The sequence below is a fragment of the Mauremys mutica genome, chromosome 14 (genome assembly GCF_020497125.1).
Source record: "Mauremys mutica isolate MM-2020 ecotype Southern chromosome 14, ASM2049712v1, whole genome shotgun sequence".
Lineage (NCBI taxonomy): Eukaryota > Metazoa > Chordata > Testudines > Geoemydidae > Mauremys > Mauremys mutica.
The window spans coordinates 20,906,992-20,929,636 of NC_059085.1; the positions used below are offsets into that span (position 1 = coordinate 20,906,992).

Here is a 22,645-nt window from a genome sequence, read left to right on the forward strand (position 1 = left end):
GGTGTGGGAGGGGGTATGGGCTTTGGGCTGGGGCTGCAGGCTCTGGGGATGAAGGGTTTGGGGTGCAGGAAGGGACTCCGGGCTGGGGCAGGGGGTTGTGTGTGGGGATGAGGGCTCCAGATGGGGGTGGGACTGGGGACGAGGGGTTTGGGGCGCAGGAGGAGGCTCCGGGCTGGGCCAGGGGGTTTGGGTGCAGGGTCCAAGCAGCGCTTACTGAGCTCCGAGGAAGTGCCCGCCAGGTTCGTGCAGCCTCTAGGTGCATGGGCAGGCAGGTGGCTCTGTGCGGTGTCTTCCCACCTGCAGGTGTGCCGCCCCCTGCAGCTCATATTGGTCGCAGTTCCCGGCCAATGGGAGCTGCAGAGCTCGTAGTTGGGACGGGGGCAGTGCGTGGAGCCTCCCAGTCCCTGGCTGCCCTAGTGCCTAGGGGGCCGCAGGGTCCCCGGGGCTGCTTCTGGGAGCAATGCAGAGCCCTGGGCCCCTGCTACACTGCCGACCGGACTTTTAACGGCCTGGTCAGCTGTGCCGACCAGAGCCGCCAGAGTCCCTTTTCGACTGGGCATTCCGGTCAAAAACCAGACTCCTGGCAACCCTAGCTCCCTGCCTGGGGATGAAGCCCTTGGGCTTCGGCTTTGGCCCCTTCCCCACTGGGGGTCTTGGGCTGGCTCAGGCTTCAATTCCCCCTCCTTGGGTCGTGGAGTCATTTTTATTGTCCAAAGGGGTTGCGGTGCAATGAAGTTTGAGAACCCCTGTTTTACAACAACCAAAGTTTCTAAAGTACTTTGGGATGAAAAGTGTTATATTTTTTAATGTATTATTCATTGCATTGTCTAGTCTTAAAAGCTTAAGGTGGGTAAATCAATTAACAAGAGGTTTGTTAGATATTATATTTTGTGTAGTGATAGTCTTGTACAATTGGCATCTTAAAAGACGTGGCTGAAAATTCATGTTTTTAAACCTATTTTAGTTTTTCAGGTACAGTATATTCTAGACACACTATCATTAATTTACAGAGTTTGTTTGATTGTGTATTGTACATCATGTCACTTGGTCTTCATTTGTTAGCATGTGCATGTTGTTTGTTGTTTGTGTCTCAGCTCACTGTGACACCAAATACATGAACGTGAAAAAGTACTCTTTCCAAACCCGACACTTTGTATTGGGTTACGTGGCTGATGCCTATCGGACACAGTAATGGGCACATGTTTTAAGGAATCAAAGTCTACGATGTGGTGTCAGATATAAGAATCTGGAGCAGTGGTGGGCAACCGGCAGCCTGTCAGAGTAATCCTCTGGCGGGCTGCAAGACAGTGTTTACATTGATCGTCTGCAGACACAGCCGCTTACAGCTCCCAGTGGCCTTGGTTCGCACTTCCTGGCCTATGGGAGCTGTAGGAGGCGGTGGCCAGCATGTCCCTGCAACCCACACTGCTTCCCACAACTACCATTGGCTGGGAATGGTGAACCGCAGCCACTGGGAGCTGTGGGTAGCTGTGCCTGCAGACGGTCAGTGTAGACACTATCTCGTGGCCCGCCAGTGGATTAACCTGATGGGCCACGTGCCGCAGGTTGACCACCATTGATCTAGAGAGAGAAATAGGTAGTAGCATTCACCAATATTATACAGTATATCACTTCCTGCTCTTATGTTGTGCCCTATCTCCTTAGTATAAATTTATTTCTCAAAGTCAGCTGGAACTGGCAGATTAGACTGTTTAGTCCATTGGAACTGGCAGATTAGACTGTATTAACTTCAGTATATCTCCTGAGCAGAATATTTTGCCCTGCATACAGTTATGAACGTAGGATAATTAACCATTGGAACAGCTTACCTAGGGATGTGGTGGATTCTTTGTCATTTTACTTCAAGACTGGATGCCTTTTAAAAAGATATCCTAATTCATCCAAAAGTTGCTGAACTTGATGCAGGAATTGCTAAATGAAATTCCATGCCCTGTGTTATACAGGAGGTCAGACTAAGTGACCTTCTGGAGAAGATGCTTTAAGCCAATTGGAGGGAGTTCTCCTATCTGCTTAATAACTCCTGCCTCTGTGTGAGAGGTGGTAGCTATGTCGGCGGAAGAAGCTGTCCTGCCGACATAGCACTGTTTAGACACTTAGGTCGGTATAATTTATTTCACTCGGGGTGAGCAACGTAAATTATACTGAAGTAATTTGCAATGTAGACATAGCCTTAGAGAGAGCGAGCGCTTCTCTGTCCTGTAGATTAAGGTTCAGAGACAGCCTTTGGTGCCTTGGGCCATCACCCAGGCTTTCTGCTTTCAGTGATCATTTTGCTTCCTCCTATAAAGTCATTCGGACCCTCTTCCCTCACACAGTAGAGCAGGAGACTGGATCTTAAGCAGCTTTTGCGCTTTAATAGTTTAGGAAGTTTCTTGCAGTCACTAGCATTTGGTTTGGCTCCATAAAGGACACTGGGACTTGCTGGTTTTGACCAGTCAGTTTAGCATCCCTATGACTTCGCATGCTACCTTCTGATCTCAGTCCAGTTGTGACCAGGGGCGGCTCTAGACATTTCGCCGCCCCAAGCACGGCGGCACGCCTGCGGAGGCTCCACCGAAGCCGCCTGCCGCCCTCCCAGTGACCGGCAGAGCGCCCCCCGCAGCATGCCGCCCCAAGCATGTGCTTGGCATGCTGGGGCCTGGAGCCACTCCTGGTTGTGACACAGGCCCATTGTTTAGGAGCACGTCAGTCTGTGATCACTATACATATCTGTTCTTTGTTCATATACAGAATGCTTTAGGTATGGCACAGTCAATGTAATTGTGTGGCCATAATGACCACAGCATGTACCAGTGGTGAACCCTTACAGAGATGGCCCTGTAGACACAGTTCTACTCAAAGAAAACAGTCCTGTGCCAGAGCACCGAGGACTAGAACCAGTGACAGCACGTAAGGTTTTTAATTCACATGGGATGAAACTTTTATTGCAGAAGTTAGCCTGTTTTATATATATACTCAGTTAATCTCATGTCTATGTACAATCCATAGTAGAGATTAGTACAGTGCAAAATAAGTGATTACAAAAGCATACCTGCACAGATTTATTTAGGTTAAAATGCACCACGGGAATAGTTAGAAATTATGGCTCATTTGAAAGGAAAGCAAATGGTATCTTAAAGGGGAAAAAAATTGCCATCACTTAGACATATGTGAATTAGAAGTCTGCAGTTTGCAAAATTTGATCATATTTAAAAAATTCATATGACTGGGGGGTTTTTTTGTTTTTTTTTAGCATCTGGCTGAGTGACCGTACACAAATATTTGAGATTTAGCCTTTTGTGATACAAGTGTAGAATATTGTGCTCCTTTCTATTATTTTGCTTCAATTGGAATTGATGCTACTATAGAAGCACTGTCGTTCTTTTCTACATTCCGTGCCTGGACAGTTCTAAAGGAGCCTGCAGGCTATCTATTGTAGTTAGCCTCTCACAACACTTGGGGCCCAGTTTTGAATGGCTTGTGCATTAAAGAGACATTTTTCTTATTTCCTACGTGTTTGCAATGTTGTTCCATGAAGATATTTATACATTTTATTTTAACATAGCTTAATACTATTTTTAAAAAAATAAAACACATTGAACTTAATAGATGAGACCTGGTTTTGTATTTAGTGTGTCTGCTCAGATTGTATAGCGTGAGTCTGCGTGGGTGTAGGTAATGCAATAAATTATATAATGTTTTGTGTCGTGCCTATCTTCTGTTTTCTGGACTTGACTAAGGCTTGCAACTTCAAAGGTAAGGTTAGGCTTCCCTTTTGTGTTCGGATAGTGTGACTAAACTATTATGGCTGGCATTTCTGTGGAAGACTTGTGAGGCTTGTCCTTTGTTTTAATCTTTAAGTATCTTAGGAGTCATCCATAAAGGATATAGGCAGCAGGGGAGTTAAGGTCTTATGGACAGTTGGTGGAGGGGGCAGAGTAAAAATTCTGGAAAAATCTGCAGAGATCCTTTCAGGATTTCCACTTTGTTCCCTTTGGCTGTAACAAATCTTTGAAAATGGTGCTGTGGAAGTGGGTAAATGAAAGAGAGCTACATGGGGCTAAGGAATGGTGATGTTCTTTTGGGAGTTCAAGGCATTTATACAGCTTGAGAAAGAGAGTGAAGAGCTCAGTATTTGATAAAATCTACTGGAGCCCTCTAATTTGTTGGTAATAAAAAAGGAAAAAATGGGGAAAAAATTAGGTTATTCCCTTGTTTAATTTGCTAGACTGGCACTAATTCTTCAGTTCACTTACTGTATTAGTTAATTTTAATATCTACTCTGCATTCTCGATTTCAACAGGGGAGAGGGTGGATGCAGAGGGTAAAAGGGTACACAATTGGAGGGGTGAGAGAAAGGAGCTTGGTAGCAAATTGTGCCGTCCCCTGTTCACAGCTATACTGGAATCCCGTGTAATTCTGCTATTTCATGGGCTTTCAATTGTGGGTTTGTCACCCCGTTTTATTGTAGCATCAACAAAATCATTTTTATTGGAAACTTTATGAAAATCGTTGGAGACCCTATAATGAGAAAAACACGTGTTTAGACAAAATAAAATGGAAAATATCTCTTGACAGGTTCTAATTTTAAAGTTACTGGATGTTTCAAGATGACTTAAATGTACAGAATGGTGGAAGATAGTTTCTTCATTGGTATAAATTCTACTTGCTAACAAACAACTCCATATTTTTGGTATCTGCTTATTCTAGCAATGTTTCTTGAATTTCTGTTACAGCCATAAATGGTCATATGAGTAGCTTGTATCCGATCAGGATATCAGTGGGAAGTTTTGAGGGCAGACAGTCTGCGGAATTAGGCCTTTCAAACAGAAGTTTTTCTGTATTTGCAAGTAGGAAACACAAAAATGTTTTCAGTCATTTTATGTGCTCTTTTCCCAAATGAAACGGCGAGCCGAAACCAAAACAAACATGAACACATTTCCTTGTAAGTATTTATTTTTATGTAGTAGAATAGAGGCATCTTAATCATAAGTGCTCCTATATTTATTCATCAACATAATGACAGGCATGCAGGTAATCTGTTAAAACAAACATCATGAATACGGTGAGGAGGGAAGGCGTTGCTGACTGCGAGGGGTGAAAGTGCTTCAATATGGCAAAATCCTATTTTAATCACTCTGAGGAGTAACAGGTTGCATTATGGCAGGTCTCTTATTTAATGCTGGTGAGATTTTTTTTTGTGATGTGATTGCCATAAAATATATTTGTTTGTGCATAAGAAATGGTATACATTCCATATAGTATGTTTGTTGTCTTTTTGCACTGAAAGAAGTTGGGTTTATTTTAAAACTCTAAATCTCTTACCAGTCGAAAATCTGCCCAAACGGCATTTGTACCAGTGACTTGAATGACAAGAGTTCTTTGTGAGGGAGCAAATGTGCAGCAGTCTCCCTACTGTACAGTTAAACTTTCTGTGCATAAATCATTTTAGTAGATTGGGCCAGTAGAGAATTGCTTATAGTACACTGCGTGAGATTTAATATTATGCTATATGTGATGTCGGAACTTAATTCCAGATCCAAAAACTAGTGTAATGTGCATTTGAAGGTTGATTCTACTACACTGTGTTTAGCCCGACATGAATGGTTCCAGCTTTCTATGCTAAAGTGCTTGTAGGTTCTTACGGAATTAAAAGCTTCTAAATTTCTTAATACGTATCTGCAACATTGATATTTTAACTTGGCGTACAACAACCTTAAAAGGCTTGATCATGAACCATTGAAGTCAATGGGAGCATAATCAAGTTCTCAATTTCTATGGAGGATTCTTTAAATAGCCTGAATACAGTAACTGGGGTTGCACGAAAAGTCAGCTGGTGGCACTGTAATAAGGAGAGGTGGCTATTTGGACATTTACATTTCCAGCAAGTCAGCGGAAGACCTTCTGAAAAGAGTTAACTAATTTCTGTGCACTTCTTCAAAGTTAATACTGACATTAATTAATAGTAGTTTCACTTTTCCTGTGTGGTGTGGTGTTTTTTCCAGAAGGTGCAATAAGAGATGTTTTTGTTAGTCGAGGCCATTAGTCCTTACATAACCGGAATTATAAGGAACAGACCAGCATCTGCCCTCAGTTTGTCATCACTCTCTGAGTCTGCCTGAGAATTAAGTTTTTTTGATGATTTAATCCTGGGGCCAGATCGTTGGCTGGTGTAAATCGGGCTAGCTCCATTGAGTTCAAAGATGACATGCTGATTTTACTCCAGCTGTGGTTGGTTTCTAAATTCGATGCCCCTTTTAAGTAATTTAAATTATCTAAATCGACTGCAGGCCTTAATATGGCTAGCTCCGCTGTCTTGAATGGCTTGGGAGATGTATCTGACGTGGAAGTTGGAAGTTTAGGGTTGGGCGGTGCTTTGTGGATTGGTGAGCTGAATCAGCTGAGCAGTGTCTGGTCAGCAGACAGCAGTCTGGGGAGCCTGCTAATGGTGGTCATTATGCTGCTCTAAACCTCCAGCTGAGGAGGAAGATGGGCCATAAACCCAGGAGGAGATTCTGTGGCAGTTAGGAGGCCAGTGGGAGAAGTGAAACTCGGAAGCAGGATATCTGTGGCCCAGGGCAGAACGTGGAGTTGAAGGCAGTGGAAGAGTGTATATTGGGGTCGGCCAGGTGCTAGAGCAGTGGTGAGCAACATGTGGCCTGTCAGCGTAATCCACTGGCAGGCCGCCAGACAGTTTGTTTATATTTTCACAGCCCCCCACAGCTCCTAGTGGCCGCGGTTCACTGTTCCTAGCCAATGGGAGCTGCGGGAAGCAGTGCAGGCCGCAGGAATGTGCTGGCCGCCGCTTCTCGCAGCTCTCATTTGCTGGGAATAGCGAACCGTGGCCACTAGGAGCTGCGGGAGCATGCAAATGTAAACAAACTGTCTGGCGGCCCGCCAGCGGATGACCCTGACGGGCTGCAGGTTGCCCACCACTGTGCTAGAGCCTTTACAGCTGAAGTTTGTGGCACTTGCCTCTGCTGTAGGTAATCTGAGGTGATACTAACCTGTGGCAAGACAGGATTTGGTACCATGACACTGCAGAAGACCCCATGTGTGGCTGACATTGACACTTAGGTTTGCACCTGATGCACTGTCTCACGTGCTAAATTTTATTTATTTAGGATTTAAATTATTTAAAAGGAGATGATAAACTGAGGGCAGAGGCTAGTCCACTTTTATAACAAGATGTCTCTCTTCTCACAGCTTCTTGGAAAATACCTTACATATTGAGAAGATAGGAAAAGCACTTTGGATCCCTGGGCAAGACTGAGGCCTTATTCTAGGTCTTCTGACGGATTTCTTGAGCACTACCTTGCTCCTCAGTGAACAACAGGTTAACTTCAGCTCTGCTTAATCCTTTCTTGATGCAGGTGCCCAAAGGAAAGGCTAGCAGCTGACTGCTTTCAAGATGGAAGAGTTCCTTGGGATGGTCAGGTTCCACACCCAAGCGTTATTTTCCTCATTATAAACATTAGACCTTGAGCAGAAGACTTTGCTGACTGCAATTGGTTATTTCTTTTTCTTATGATCCACTCGCATACCTTTAACGCCTGTGTTCTGGGCAAGATTTATTAAGGGATCACAGTAGAAGGACAAATAGTTTTTTAGTAAGACAAATAGTGTTTGTAATATACTTGTAGTTTTTCCTTCTTTTTCTCCTTCACTTCTTTCCCACTACTTTCTTCCACGGTGTCCTTATCCTTCCTCCTCTCCAGTCAGTTTGCACTAAATTTATTGTTTCTTATTTTTTCTCTTTTGTAGGTAAACGGTTGCAGGAATGGGTTTCTGTTATCCTTTGCATAATCTTGGTCACAGTTGACTTTCTGCTCCTGTTAATCCATTTTTCAGCAAATCATCTTTATAAAATAATAGCAGGTGTAGGTAAGTATTTCAGTCTTTTAACCCTCAACATATTTTAAAATTATCAATATGCACAGTTCAAATCTTCACATTTTGCAGCAATATGACAGATATTGTTGTAAACGTGTTTTTAATTTAGCTGTAAGAATTGCAAAATCAGAATTGTAGAGAAATGCAGAACTAAGGTTGGTATCACAACTACCTGTGTACACAGCCAATATAGCAGTATTGTTCTAGGACAGAGGATTTGAATAAGCACCTATGTTTTGTATTTTTGAAATAGCAGGATATAGAATTATAGGCCGAATCAGCAAAGCACTTATGTGCTTAACTTATGTATGTGTATATATAATAGGGTGACCAGATAGTGAGTGTGAAAAATCGGGACGGGGTGGGGGGTAATAGGTATCTATATAGGAAAAAACCCCAAATATCGGGACTGTCCTTATAAAATCGGGACATTTGGTCACTCTAATATATAAAAAATGAAGAGAGAACACTGAGAAAGGATCAGTGGATTCTATTATCACATTTACTACTTGATGAATTGGTGTCCATATAGTGTCTTTTCCACCATAATTAGCATTCACTTGGTGACATTACCTCGGGCTTATAGACTTTCTGGACATTGTTTTAATGCCATGTCTAAGTTGCTCTTTGTAGCATATGGTTTGTGAAATTTTCATCTGTAGTACTTAAATATATTGAAATAGTGAGAAAAGGAGGGAAGAAATCTTGAACTTTAGTGCCATCCTGGAAAAAATGTTTTGCTGATATTTTCGTGAAGGGGAGAAACTTGTTAGAAACTTTTGTGTAGTAGAGGAGGACTGTACTCTTAAAGATGCCTTTGTGTGGAACAGATCTGCAGGAGTATTTTGGGATGAATGTATTAAGGACAGAATTACGTTATTGCACCCTCTTTTAATCACTTTTCTCCCCCTGCCAGCTCAGGTGTTGCAGATCTGTGACATGCTGGCAATGTACTCAGTTGCATTGTGGGGAAACTGTCAGGTTAAAAGCTAGACTTGTATATTTGATCCCATGTGTGAGCTATTTTATTTTCCTCTCTTCCAGTTACATAGCTTCTTTGTGGTTTTATAAATATTTCACCAGCATTTCTAAAGTCTATTTCATCCCTCTTTTACACATATTAAATATAAATGCAGCAACAAATTTATGGCAAGTCTGTCTGTAGCAACACAAACTCAAAACTTCCACTGAAAAATAAAAAGAATTGGTTTATCACAATTTATTTGTATCTGTTATTTGTTTTGCCACCTGTAGTATCTGCACTATCATACTCCAAATACTAAGGTACTTAGAGTGCCTAATTCCACTGGTCTAGAAGAACCAATCAACCGTGAAGTCTATTTTAATGCCTCAACTGTAAATAAGAACCTGATGTACAAATATGGGCATTCTCAGGGTGCTATACAGATTTCATTTCAGGTGTCCAGTTAAAGCAGTAGCTATTCCTCTCTAGTGAAGGCGACCGGCTTTGCAATTGCAACGTTAGGTTGTCCAGCCAATTGAGCTGTGGAAAAACAGTTTAGGACCAGATTCAGTTGAAATCCCCATTCACCTTGTATCCCACAAAAGGCCTCTCAAGTGCTGGGTATATGAGGCAAGGATGGGAGCACTTTATGGATAATGTAGTGCTCCTGTAGTGCTGGTATGAATTTAATTCACAGGGGGAACTTGTACAAAAGTTTGTTCCAGCCACACTCCATGAGTGTTATACATGGGAGAGCATAGTCTTGAGAAGTACGGATATGAGAGTACTTTCTGATGAATACCTTATGGACATATCGTAACCATAATACAAATATTTTTAACAGCTCAGATGCATTCTCTTCACCTAATTCTCAAACAACTATAAAGACATTCTTGATTTTATTTCCAGTTTTCATTTCCTGAAATATTCTGAAGGCACTTGTTTGCTTTCAGAGACCAAAGCCCTGATCCTGCAATCTGATCCGTGCAGCAGAACCCCGGTGACTTTTCTGGGTCTCCCTGCAGTCATAGGGGCCCAGCTCCATGGATTCAAGTGCAGGAATTTTTCCCATTCAATCTGTAATTGACACTGATTACTCACTCAAGCTCATGTAATCCAGTTGAGTGCAGTGGTATTTGGAATCGCATTACATGTCACTGAGGGCAAGTCTACACTACAGCACTGCATCAGTACAGCTGCACCACGTCTGGTGAAGACACGCTATGCCAATGGGAGAGCGCTCTTCCATTAGCATAATTACTCCACCTCGGTGAGAAGCGGAAGCTTTGTCAGTGGGAGAGCGGTGTGGACAGTTGAAGACTTGCATTGCTCAAGTAGGGTGGGGCTTTTTGACACTCCTGAGCAACGTAAGTTAGACTTAAGCGGTTGTGTAGACCTGCCCTCACTTATACTGCTCGTCAGCAGCTTTTCCAGATTTTCCAGGTTGTTTAAAAATGTCCTTCCCACCCACTTCCCTTAGAAATTGGTAATATTTCCTATGAAATAAGCTGTAAAACAACTGCCTTGGGTCTTTGGGGCACTTTGGCGCCGGGTCCCTGAGCGGAAGGACCCCCCACCACTGAATTGCTGCTGAAGACCAGGAGTGGAAGAAGCTCCGGGGGCCTGGGCCCCGTGAGAGTTTTCCGGGGCTCCCGGAGCGAGTGAAGGACCCTGCTCCAGGGGCCCCGAAAAACTCTCATGGGCGCCCCTGCGGGGCCCAGGAGAAATTGCCCCACCTGTTCCCCCCCCCCCGGCAGCCCTGTTGGTCTCATATTTGTTTGTTCCTTTTTTTAGTTAAATCTCTTTCCAATTATCTACATGTAGAGTTATAGGAAGGCAGTGTTGTTGTAGGTGAAGCATGGGAATGCCTTAAGATATTTTAAATCAGTTGTAATTATTGCTAATAGGTGAATAGCTCAGAGGCTTATCCCAACTACCTAAATCTCTAGAGCCTGCTAAAATAAGCGAGAAACCCTTATATAAATGCTTTCTTGTACTTCTTGCTTCCACATTGACTGTTTTGTGAAGTATTTCCAGCCCTCCTCTCAAACCAAAAAAGTGGAACTCACAAATGCAATATTTCTGGGTCAGCTCATTCACCCAGCGTGGGGGTCCATTAGGGTATACGGAGGCCACAGACTGAAAAAGCTATGGCTCCATGGATATCTAGGGTCACAATCCCCATATCACCTTACTGGCTCGCTCTGGTTGTACTTGCCCTTTGTACTGTACCCTAGCTGTTGATAACACACTATGACCTCTTGGAGGGGTGTGGAAGCATCACAGAGTGATATATCCTTATGTAGTTTCTGGAGAGGAATATACCTCTCCTGTGTGTCTCTCTCTCCCCCAGCTCCCTACCTCTCCAATCCTAGCCATGTCCTGTTTTTGTCCTGCATGGCAGAGTGTCTACATGAATCTTCTTCAGAGAGGAGAGAGGCTGGTATGTGGAGTAGGAGGATTCCATTGCTATCTTCTCCTATGCATGGCCCAGCAGCAGTATCCCATCAGTGTCCGACAGCAGGAGGTGAGGGGAACACTGGAGTCTGTCTCGGGGGTCATGCTTTTAATTCTAGTGAGGCAAACTACTGTGATCTGAATGGATTTGCTTTATTAACACCTTGCAAGCATCAGGGCTTTTGAATGTTTTAGAGAGTGAAGATTTTAACATGGATTTCAGCTGTGCTTTAATAAAGAATGATTTAAAAATCTGTTTGGTTTTATAAACCTTAGAATTTCACAATGGTTGTGCTGCTCACAAAGACCTGTGATGACTGAAATACATTTCCTGGAGTTCTTTGTTTGTGTTTGCATTCAGTCGTAATGAGAGATGATGGAGAGAAATTAGGTTGTTAAGAATATTGTATGTACTGTAAGTGAATGCTGCTTTCCTTTCCTTTCCTTTTGACCCAGGTAGTTTGTAGTTGTGAAGTTTTCTTCTTGTTTTGTAATTTAATACACTACCATTTATTTGGTTTGATTTAATGCATTTGAGTGAAGAGGTTCTGAAACAAGAGGTAGTGAGTTTTACTTGGTTTTGATTGTACAAGGCAAAATAAAAGACTTCTGTAAACTAGTCTGCAGACTGACCAGCTGAGTTTACAAAGAGCATGTGTGAAGCCCAGTATTCACAGAACATTTCTCTTTGGAAAACACCCATGTACGTGTTTCATTATTTTTCCTGCTAAGTGGACACTTTATAAAGTCCACACCAGAGGGCTTGACACCTCCAAAAAGGATCCTCGCAAGATTAGTCCTAATAAGCAAAATATGTAAATTTAAATGTAAAATATTTTCTTAATAGAAGGTGCATAAATTATTCCCAATGGGCACCTGCATGACAGTAAATTTCACGTGCTTGGGAATCAATGCGCCCCACTTATAGTACTTTGTTCCATTTTTTAAAAAATGCATTATTCATTTAAACTGTACTCTGTTCTACTTAGCTCTTTAAAAGGACACTCAACCATTTATTTTTTTTTAGCCCCAAATTTAACTTATGGAAATGTAAATCTTATCTAGTACATATGGAATGCTTGGATATATGATATATAACACCTTTACTGAATTCAATGTAATTTAACAATACAAAATAAAAGAAATGTACCACTTTGGTTGATTCTTATGATTGTTTGAAACAATATATACATTTATATAATAAAACCGTGTTTGAGGGTGTTCAGAAGCTTTCCGTTTAACTCCTGAAAAATTATTTAGGTCCCCAATAACCCAGACAGCATACAGGCAATGTGGATGTTCTAGCATGTATGTGCCTATTCCTGCTAGCAGCCACAGAGATCTGTTTTGGCTGTCTCCAGCTTGTCTGCACAGCTGCCTCCGTAGTAGCTCCATCTAATTCTGTGCAGGGGCTAGACAACCTATGGCACGCGTGCCAAAGGCAGCACACGAGCTGATTTTCCGTGGCACTCACACTGCCTAGGTCCTGGCCACCGGTCCAGGGGGTTCTGCATTTTAATTTAATTTTAAAGGAAGCTTCTTAAACATTTTAAAAATCTTATTTACTTTACATACAACAATAGTTTAGTTACCGGTATATATTATAGACTTATAGAAAGAGACCTTCTAAAAAGGTTAAAATGTATGACTGGCACACGAAACCTTACATTAGAGTGAATGAATGAAGACTAGGCACAGCACTTCTGAAAGGCTGCCGACCCCTGGGCTAGAGGGTAACAGGGTTGCTAGAATTTAATAATGATCCATATAAGAATGATCCGTCAAGAAGGATTGTGAAATCAGGAGCTGAAGATAGGCAGAGGGGAGACACAAAATCAGCAGTTGATAGGGATGGGTTTTTGGCCTTTTAATCCCTTCTGGCAGTGTCTGGTGACTGTTCATCTGGACAACTGTCAGTTTCTGAAAAGAATAAGGGCCAGCATTGCTGCACCCATCCTTGTGCTTAGTTAAACAGGTTCTAATGCTAAGGGTTTGTGCAAGTATAATGAGTATTCAGTTGGAGATACTTGGAATACCTAAATTGTCACACAAGCTTAAACTGTCTTCATGAAAACAATTTAGGGTGGGATTTTCAAAAGCATTTGGCACTGGCCTAACCCAACTCCCTTTCAAATCAATTATAAAGCTCCTGTTGACTTAATCGGGAGCAAAGTTAGTCAGACAAAAGCTGAGCACTTTTGAAAATCTCTCCCTAAACTACTGGTTCCCAAACTTTTGTGCTGGTGACCCCTTTCACACAGCAAGCCTCTGAGTGCGACCCCCCCTTATACATTAAAAACACTTTTTATATATTTAATACCATTATAAATGCTGGAGGCAAAGCGGGGTTTGGGGTGGAGGCTGACAGCTCGCAACCTCACCCCCCCCCGTAATAACCTCACGACCCTCTGAGGGGTCCTGACCCCCAGTTTGAGAACCCCTGCCCTAAACTGTAAATGAGAATATACATTTGAGGATATCACAACATAAATTTTTATACCATGCTTATGATTGTGCTATTTGAGTGACTTACATTTGTCACTTCATCTGCTTGATGATGTCACTTCATCCGTTTGATGTGGATTTGGCACTGTAATTCATATTTACATATCATTTACTCTTTGTACTCATATGCTGTATCAATGGAGGCCCATATCAGTTGCCATATTAAAACCTTTCTGAAGCTCTCTAAATAGCATAGTTATTTCATTACCCTGAAGCTTAAGAAGTTTTCTCCATTTTTTTCTTTCATGTCTTATGTATAGGGACAAAATGGCTATGGACTAAATAAAATGTGATGTTATTTGGTTTGTAAATTTTTTCCTGATACATTTGACTTGATATTCTTTTTAAGTCATTTGATATACATCATTGTTAAATGTCATTCTAATAATGGAAATACTAAACTCTGACAGGTTTCAAAGAATATTTCAAATACTAAGTCTGGAGGTAACAGCTTTATTACTGCTTGATGGCTTGATCCATATTTCCTAACATGATTTCCCTGCTGTAACTTGAAGTGAGTTCATTTAAGTCTAACGATGTCAGTTGACCTTGAGAGTAAAACCCAAAAACCTGTGGGGGTTTTAGTTTCTTGCACTGTTAAACATTATCTTTTTTTTTTAAATTAAGTATTTAAAAACTTCCCATATACTAAAATATATATGTGTACAATTTATTTCAAACCACCAATATTTTTCCAGTTAGTATTTTACAATACAGATGCATAGTGTAAGAATTAAACAGCATCAAAACACAATTATGATAATACCTTCTATAACACACATGATGGTAGTAAATTGAAAGCCTGTGTGATAATGGTTATCAGACACCTTTGGCCAACTCACCATCACTAATTAGTCTCATCTGGGGCTACTTCAAACATTCAAATCCCTCCAGACAGCTGCCCTTTATTTTTATTTTTAAACAACTTGCCTGTTTCCTCCTGTCTCGTAAATGTGGAATTTCCCACCGAATTACATTGGCCTGAAGTGTAGGAACAATTTAGGAACAGTGACAAGTTTAAAGTCAGATATCTATCTTGAAACCCATCAGACTAGAAACATGAAACTTTTTATACCAGCCAGTGTGATGGGGACTTTGCCAGCTTTCCAGTGCGTAAACCACTGGCTTTTAGCTATGAGGTGCCCAATCTTAAAACTTGCTTTGAGTCCTTTAAGAGCAAACCTTAAAAACACCACATTATTCTGAATAGAAAATCTATTGTAATCACGTTTTAGAGGTTTCTAAAATGTATTTGAGAGAATCTTTATCATTCTGAGGCCTACATCATTGGACTAAGGGTACTAAGAGAACTTGACCTTACAAATGGAGGGATATAAAAATTTTGAAAACTCCTTCAAACTGTTTCTAAAATGTTTTTTCCATAATGGATGTGGAATGCATGGAATACGTGACTGTATGGTATAAAGATTTTACCGGCACTGTTGATGTATTTGAATAATTTTCATGTGACTTTACCACTTGTCAGTAATGTAGGCATCCCAAGTTGATGTTGATACAACCTTCGTGCCACACCATCATGCCTTCTCTGTTTCCCATGGTGTGGCTGCTACTGATACAGACAAATAGGCATGTTTCCAGCAACTAGGTGTGACAGTACATAGCCAGGCACCTCTGGTCTTGCTGCATCAGTTATGAATGTTAAAAAAATTGCTTGAACCCGGTCACCTCTTTCAATACAAATTAAGCACTGTCTGTTTCTATCCTATGGTGGTACTCAGTCGGGATACAGAAATGTTCCTGTCCACTCCAGCTCCTTCTCACCTCCATGCAGCCAGACTCCCTAGTTGATTCTTGCCTGTGCTGAAGAAGCAGCAGGTGCCTCATGCTGAGGTGGCATCTTGAACCTTTTCAACCTGCTTCATTCTTCAGCTGGGAAAGAAAGAAGCTAGCCAGGAACTCACTGCAACTCCGCTCTCCAGCACGTTGTTGTGGGCATGGTGTGAACATGGGGCACTGGGTCCCCTTCGCAGATGGTCACTGGTTCACCTGAGGCAGGGCTAATAAAGGCACTTTCACTGTGCTTCAGACACTTGTCACAGGGCTGGACAAGTCTCTTAGCTGCCCTGCCCCTGAGGTAGAAGAAAGGAGGAAAGCAGTGTCAAGGAGGAGGTTGTCCAGCCCAAGGTAAGGGGATCCTTTTACCCCTTTCTGTGCCCCCACTTGGAAAAAATTTGGTTCCAGAGGCCATTGCCTGTATCAGCTAGACATATGGAGCTTCCTTCATAGGTCGCCTTTTCTCTTTTTCACCTACAATCTCCCTAACTGAGGGCCCTTTTCAGCTCTCTGTCTCACCTGTCTACTTCCGATCTTGTCCCAAGACTTCTCTGTCATGGGTGGCAGAAAGGTGCTGTCTCTTTTGCCTCTTTAAATGGGATAAACTGGTTAAGGAGGTTTTTGAGCTGAGGTTATTGCTAGTCAAACCTATTTGTGTAAGGCAGTGACAGTCACACCATGGGAGTGGATAGAAATGGAAAAAACATTTGGAAACTTTCATATGTTTAATTTGTGTTGCAGAAAACAGTTTAGTTGTTTTGACTATCCTGATGGTTTTCTGGTATGTGTAACAGCATACCGACAGAGAAGTTAGATAAAATACTCTTTATGGAAGGTTGCAATGTAACGCTACTTTTTTCTTAGAATTCAGAATGATGAAACACAAAGCAGGTTGCTCCCTAAAACAGAGGCATAACTTGCCCCACCTTACTCTAGGCTTTTTGTTTGCTGCTTTCATGCTTCCCTACAGAGCTCCCTAACCTGCAAGCAGGACCAGGAAACCCCTGAGCATTAAAATGCTAACTCTACAATTTTAATACATTTTCTGTACATCACATTTTCCAGGGCATGACCACAGAGGTACAGATGCCCACAAAACTGTCTAATCAGATGTATAGCTTGGGCTGAGTGACTGAAATTAGGAAGTCAAGGCAGACTAACCTATATTATACAGACTTTGCAGTCATCAGCTGGGGAGTTTGCCTGCATGGAAGAGGAGGCAGAACTGTGCATAAAAATTCCTGTACCTCATGTGGGCACCACTGCTTACCTGACAGAAGACAAGGACGTACCCATTTGTCTGTACCAGTGGTAGTCATGCTATAAAACAAAATTAACTGTCACATTTGTTGTTATAGTGCTATTTTTGTGAATTATGCCCAGTTTGCATGTTAGAGGAAGACTGAATTAAGGGTATAATCCTGCTCCCACTGAAATTATCTACATTTCTAGATTTTGACAAATAAGATCTCCCAGAAGGAGGGAGAAATATTTTATGCAACATAGAGGACACTATTAGAAGGCGAAAATTTGAAGTCCTCGCTCTGTTTTTATGCCAGCCCATGCTCAAGTAAACAACTCCTATGAAAATCCATCGGACTCTGGGGTTTAGCCCTTAAAATAATGGTCCGTTTGAAATATTAGGATAAGTGTGGTTGACTTTAGGAAAATCCTTTAGTCTGAATACTAACATGCTTCATAGTGTTAGACTCAAGGAGCTCAATTTATTTAGCTAAACAAAGAGACGGTTTAGGGGTGACTTGATTACAGCGTATAAATATCTTCATGGGGAACAAATATTTAATAATGGTCTCTTCAGTCTAGCAGAGAAAGACATAACATGATGCAATGCTGGAAGTTGAAGCTAGACAAATCCAGACTGGAAATAAAGCTTGCATTTTAAACAATGCAAGTAATTAAGTATTGGAACGGTGTACCAAGTGTCATTGTGGATTCTCTATCACTGACAATTTTTAAATTGAGACTGGATGTTTTTACTAAAAGATCTGCTCGAGGAATTATTGCGGGGAAGTTAAATAGCTTGTGTTATATGGGTTGTCAGACTACATGATCACACTGGTCCCTTCTGGCCTGGGAATCTACGAATACAAGTTCAGGGTGGTTATTAAATCTAGTTGTTGCAGTGACAACATGTCATACTGATTTAAATATTTTTTTTTAAATTCAGGACAAAGATGGTTTGCATGAAGAATTTATTTAATGTGAAGGGGAGTTTGTTTACATGGTAGCTAAGGAGGACAATGCAAAGAATTGATGAGGGAAAAGTAACGGGAACTATGTTTGTTTTGAATTAAGTACTTGGCTTTAGTTTGACAGGCAAATCATGAATCTTGGAGTTAGATAATTAGCCCATTTAAAAAAATCCTTTCAGTTGTATTTGAATAACTAGAATAGAGTCTTATGCACAGTAGATTGAGTTACTGATATGCTGTATATAAAGCTTATGAAACAGTAATACTAATCTTCAGCATTTTTGCTAGATGTTAATATTGAACCAGCATTTAAAAATGAGAGAATAGTTCAATATAAGTAGCTCTCGTAGTTTGATCACAATAAACCCTGATCCAGTATTTTTGAAGCCTTGCTCTTGTTGAGCTAGAATATGAAATTAAGCATTCAGATCTGGAAACCCCAGTCTCGGGAGAATTTTGCTCTTTTGGAAAAGCTCACAGCACAATGGAACCATTTTATGTTGCTGGAATAAAAGGCATTTCTGGAAGGTATTTCAATGAAGATACGAAACTGTACAGGCCACATAGAGAAAGGGGGAGAGAGAGAGATAAGGAAGAATATGGTTGAAAAAATGTTGGAGAAACACTTGGCTAACCCCATTATTTTGTGCTAGGTTGGGTTAAGTAAACCTACAATAAAGAAACCTTTAAAAACTGATTAATGGATTACTATTAAAATGAAGTTGGCACCTGCTGACTTGCTGCAGTTTTATATGTAAAACTGATTTTCTGATTCTGCATGATTCCAGAAGCAGCTTTTTAATATGTTTTTAAATAGAGACTTTACATTTCTTTTAATTGAAATTGAGTAAACTGAATTTTGCTAGTTTTGTGTGGTCTCATAAAAAGTATTTTTGCATTTGGAAATCATTGAATTTTTTTTAAATTTTCTCTGCTGCATAGGGTAAGTGGTTGATGTAACTTCAGTGTGTAGATTAGCTTCTACTGTTAACATTCTTTTTTATTTCCAGTTGCTGGAATTATTACAGCTGATTTTGCCTCAGGCATGGTTCACTGGGGAGCTGATACCTGGGGTTCCGTTGATATCCCTGTCATTGGCAAGGTAAGGAGAAATTGACTTGCATTCAATATAAGCAGTAGACTAGAAATAAATCATTTTAATATGCTTTCTGAAGATAAAAAATTAGGAAGGGTTGTGGGTGTCTTTCTGGTTTTAAGCACCCATCCACCAGCAATACCTGGGAACCTTGAGCAAAACTCTTGAGACAGCGTTCATTCTTTCTTATGTATTGAGAAATGGATCTCACTTAAACACTGAAGAAATTAACTTGTTTCAAAGAGAGTATTTTTCTGTGTACCCACCCAATAAGAATTAATTTTTTATAAAGCGAATGCTGTAAAAGCATGACATTTTAGTGCTCAGGTTATCCATTGAACAAGTTTAATCTGTGGCATATAAAATGCAGTTCAGAAAAGCTTATGCACTAAAACTAGGTATTTCTAATATGCCTATTACTATAGTATCAGAGCACCAAAGTAACTGTTTAATTTTTAGAAATGCTTATTAGTACCTTATTCTGAGATATGTGGAAGGAGAGGTGTAATTGAGTGACTTTTGTGCAATTGTATAATATGTTCATTAAAAAAAAATCAGCACTGGAAAAAAAACAGATCTTATTAGAAACGTACAGTTTTATGAAGTCTGCCGTTAGTGTCTGAACGCCGGTGAAATAAGTTATTTCCTTGTGACAATGCCATATTTAGCACAGTAATAAAAGAGGGAAAAGAAAGTGATCTTTGATACGCTAATTATTTTTGATACTTGCATCAGAGTTTAGTAAATCAGCATGCTGCATCTGCAGTGCTAACCAAACTAATCTAAAATACTGGCCTCCCTGTGGAGGTATAGAAATGTCATAGTCCATGGAGACTTGCACTGCATTTATGCAGGTCTGCCTTTTCTGTCATAGATTCAACAGCCCTTCCCAGAGAAGATCTACAGTGCTTTAAACAACCTTAACATGGGGTTTAAAGAGATTAATGAATATCAGCCTTGTACTAAATAAATCTTTATCACTTGCTTTACCTACTACAGTAATTGCCTCAGTGCAGTGTAACACATTCAATCTGCCAGTTTGCTGTTAATCTCAAATACATCTGACAAAAGAATCCATCTTATCTTCATTTTTGTATGTGTGTGCGCACAGTTGCCAAATCTTGCACTTAATCAGGTCATTGAAATACTATATGTGAAGCTGTTTAGTAATGTAAAAGTAACAGGGTTGATGAAACCGTTCATATGATATACATTACAAAAGCTCCATCTTATCCTCGCTTAATTTTATATGTGGTATAGCATATATGCCTTCCTTTCACAAAACAAAATATTAATAGACGTAAGTGAGGCATGGGCTCAAAGTGGTGACATCTGAGGTATATACAAATAAATAAAGTGTAAGAATGTGTATGTGTGTTACACACAGGTACACACACTATTTAGATATCAACAAGTTTAGTCATATATATCAGAGATATGTTAGGTTTTGTTTGCATATTTATGTTTTCATTTTTCCACTCTGACTTCTGATCTGAATTTTCAATATATGAATGCTTCTAGTTTTCATTAAGAAAGAGTGGATTATTTTAAAGGACTAGTCTCAAAATTATTAATTGCAATTTAGCAACAGCCAGGAACAATATATAACAATGTAACTAGCGGTGTTTTGTACTTAAAATAATTTTACCTTTTTATTTAGCAGAAATGGTATAATTAAATTAATTATGGGTCTCCATCTAAAGTCAGTCTTGTCTAACATTATCTGGTGAATTTTTTAAATGCATATTATTTATTTATATTTTGCTACTTGGTAGCACTCAAGTATATTTTCCATTTTCAGTGCTGTAGCCATGTTGGTAACCGGATGTTAGAGAGACAGGCAGGTGGGTGAGACCAACTTCTGTTGGTGGAAGAGGCAAGTCCGTCAGACTTTGTGTTAACTACTTATGCTAAACAATCTGTTCCACCTTGTGTTTAGCTGTGACACTGAGTTCCTTTCCCAGACCTGAAGAAGAGCTCAGTGTAGCTTGAAAGCTTTTCTTTTTTTATCAGAGAAGTTGGTCCAATAAAATATATTACCTCATCCACCTTGTCTCTCTAAGGTATTTTCCAGACATTCAAGAAGTTGAGAGAGATAAGAATGTTTATGTAAGTCAACTAGATTCATGATAGGAAGGATGGAAGAAGTGGGTCTTAATTCTGGACCTGGAAGGGGCCCTTGCAGACCAGCTTAATGTACCTGCATAGATAGCTGCATGGCAGATGTCATGGAGGTCAGGTGACTTTGTGAGAAGCAGATGGCTGGAGATGAGAAGGAATATTGATGGAGTGGATGGTCTGGGGGTAGTGCTAAACTTGATATAGGTGGATATAAGTGGAATGGGCAGAGCCTTGAAATAGATGATGAGCTTATATCTGACGCAATAGTGGAGGAAATTCATACTGAGGAGTGGCATGCTCATCAGCTGGATCAAGGGAGATGACTTTAACAGCTGCATTTTGTATGTATTGAAGGAGCAATGTGTGTATGATCAAGGCTAGAGAGAATGGCCAAGATTTTCAAAAGTGCAGAGCATTACAGCTCCTCTTGAATTCAAGTCCCTAAAGTCCTTAGGCTAAGGTAAAATTGAATATTGAAGTCAGTGGGAGTGTTAGGTATTTACCACTTTCGCAAAATCAAGCTACTTATATTTTGAAAGAGTGTGTGTGTATAATGTATACAATATCTCTGTTAAACTGAGAGGCAGTGTAATCAGGGCACTGGATTGAGAGTCAGGTGAACTGGGTTTTAATATCTGTTTCTGCCACTGACTTATGATGTGACCATGGGCATGTTTCTTTATCTCTCTGTGCCTCAGTGTCCATATCTGTAAAATTGAGATTATATTCGCTTTTCTTTTTAAAGTGCTTTGAGATAAGTATGTAAAAATAACTTGTTATTCCTAAATTCTGCAGTACAACCCAGATTTTTTCCCCTGCCTTATTATATTCCAAATTTTCTTAAATCTTTGGGAAGATAGGCTTTTGTATGAAAGGGCTAGAAATGCATTATGCATAACTATATGAAAAAGCTGTACCATGGTTTTTAACCTCGCATTTCAGATAACCTGAGGTTGGATAGTTGAGACTGAACTGTGCATTTATTTTAACTGCTCTTGATTGAGGGATGGGAATTTGCCCTTTACATTTAGGTGATTATTTTTATACCATATTTCTTGACCTTTCATGGCTGTGTTTGGAGCTTGTGGTTGCTAAGCACTTTTTACCTCCTTCTTTAAAAATCAGTCACAAGACAATGACTGGTTTGAGACTGTATTTGAGAGGCTGGCAAAGTGGTTGGATTTTTCTCATACTCTCAGCAATCCTCACATATTTCTTGCTGCTGAGCTGCGAAGACCATGACCTGTCTGATGCTGTAATACTTCTTCCCTTTTCTCCTTTGACCCATTGTTTTCAGAGTTTCCTTAGAGTCCTGCCTGTGAACCACACATACTGCAGCTTGATGCCTCTGTGTGTAGCTTCTGGGTTTGCCCTTGCTCTACAGTTGACCTTGCAAGGTCTTTCTTTCCTGTAATGTTTATATTTTATTCATTTTCAAGGTAGAAACCTTACCCTCAGAGTTGTTGTTCACATATTAGTAACAATCTCCATAGCAAAGAAATTTACAGTGAAGCTGTAATACTAAGACTATACAAACACATGAAGCTTAAATGTCAATCTACCCATTTCTGAGGGTGTATCTTTCTCTCTTATATAATGCCA

The 22,645-nt window shown here is 40.5% G+C and overlaps 1 protein-coding gene across 3 annotated transcripts in view; it reads left to right on the forward strand.

Annotated features, from left to right (window-relative positions):
• Positions 1–22,645, forward strand: part of LOC123349034 (plasmanylethanolamine desaturase-like) — a 78,671-nt gene that overhangs the window by 34,497 nt on the left and 21,529 nt on the right. For 2 of the 3 annotated variants that reach the window (XM_044986766.1, XM_044986764.1), the window contains exons 2-4: positions 7,765–7,884; positions 11,262–11,384; positions 18,837–18,928. In XM_044986766.1, coding sequence (XP_044842701.1) covers positions 11,303–11,384; positions 18,837–18,928 — 174 coding nt within the window. In that variant the 5' untranslated portion in view covers positions 7,765–7,884; positions 11,262–11,302. The remainder of the gene's footprint in view (positions 1–7,764; positions 7,885–11,261; positions 11,385–18,836; positions 18,929–22,645) is intronic. The other variant, XM_044986765.1, reaches the window with a different exon arrangement.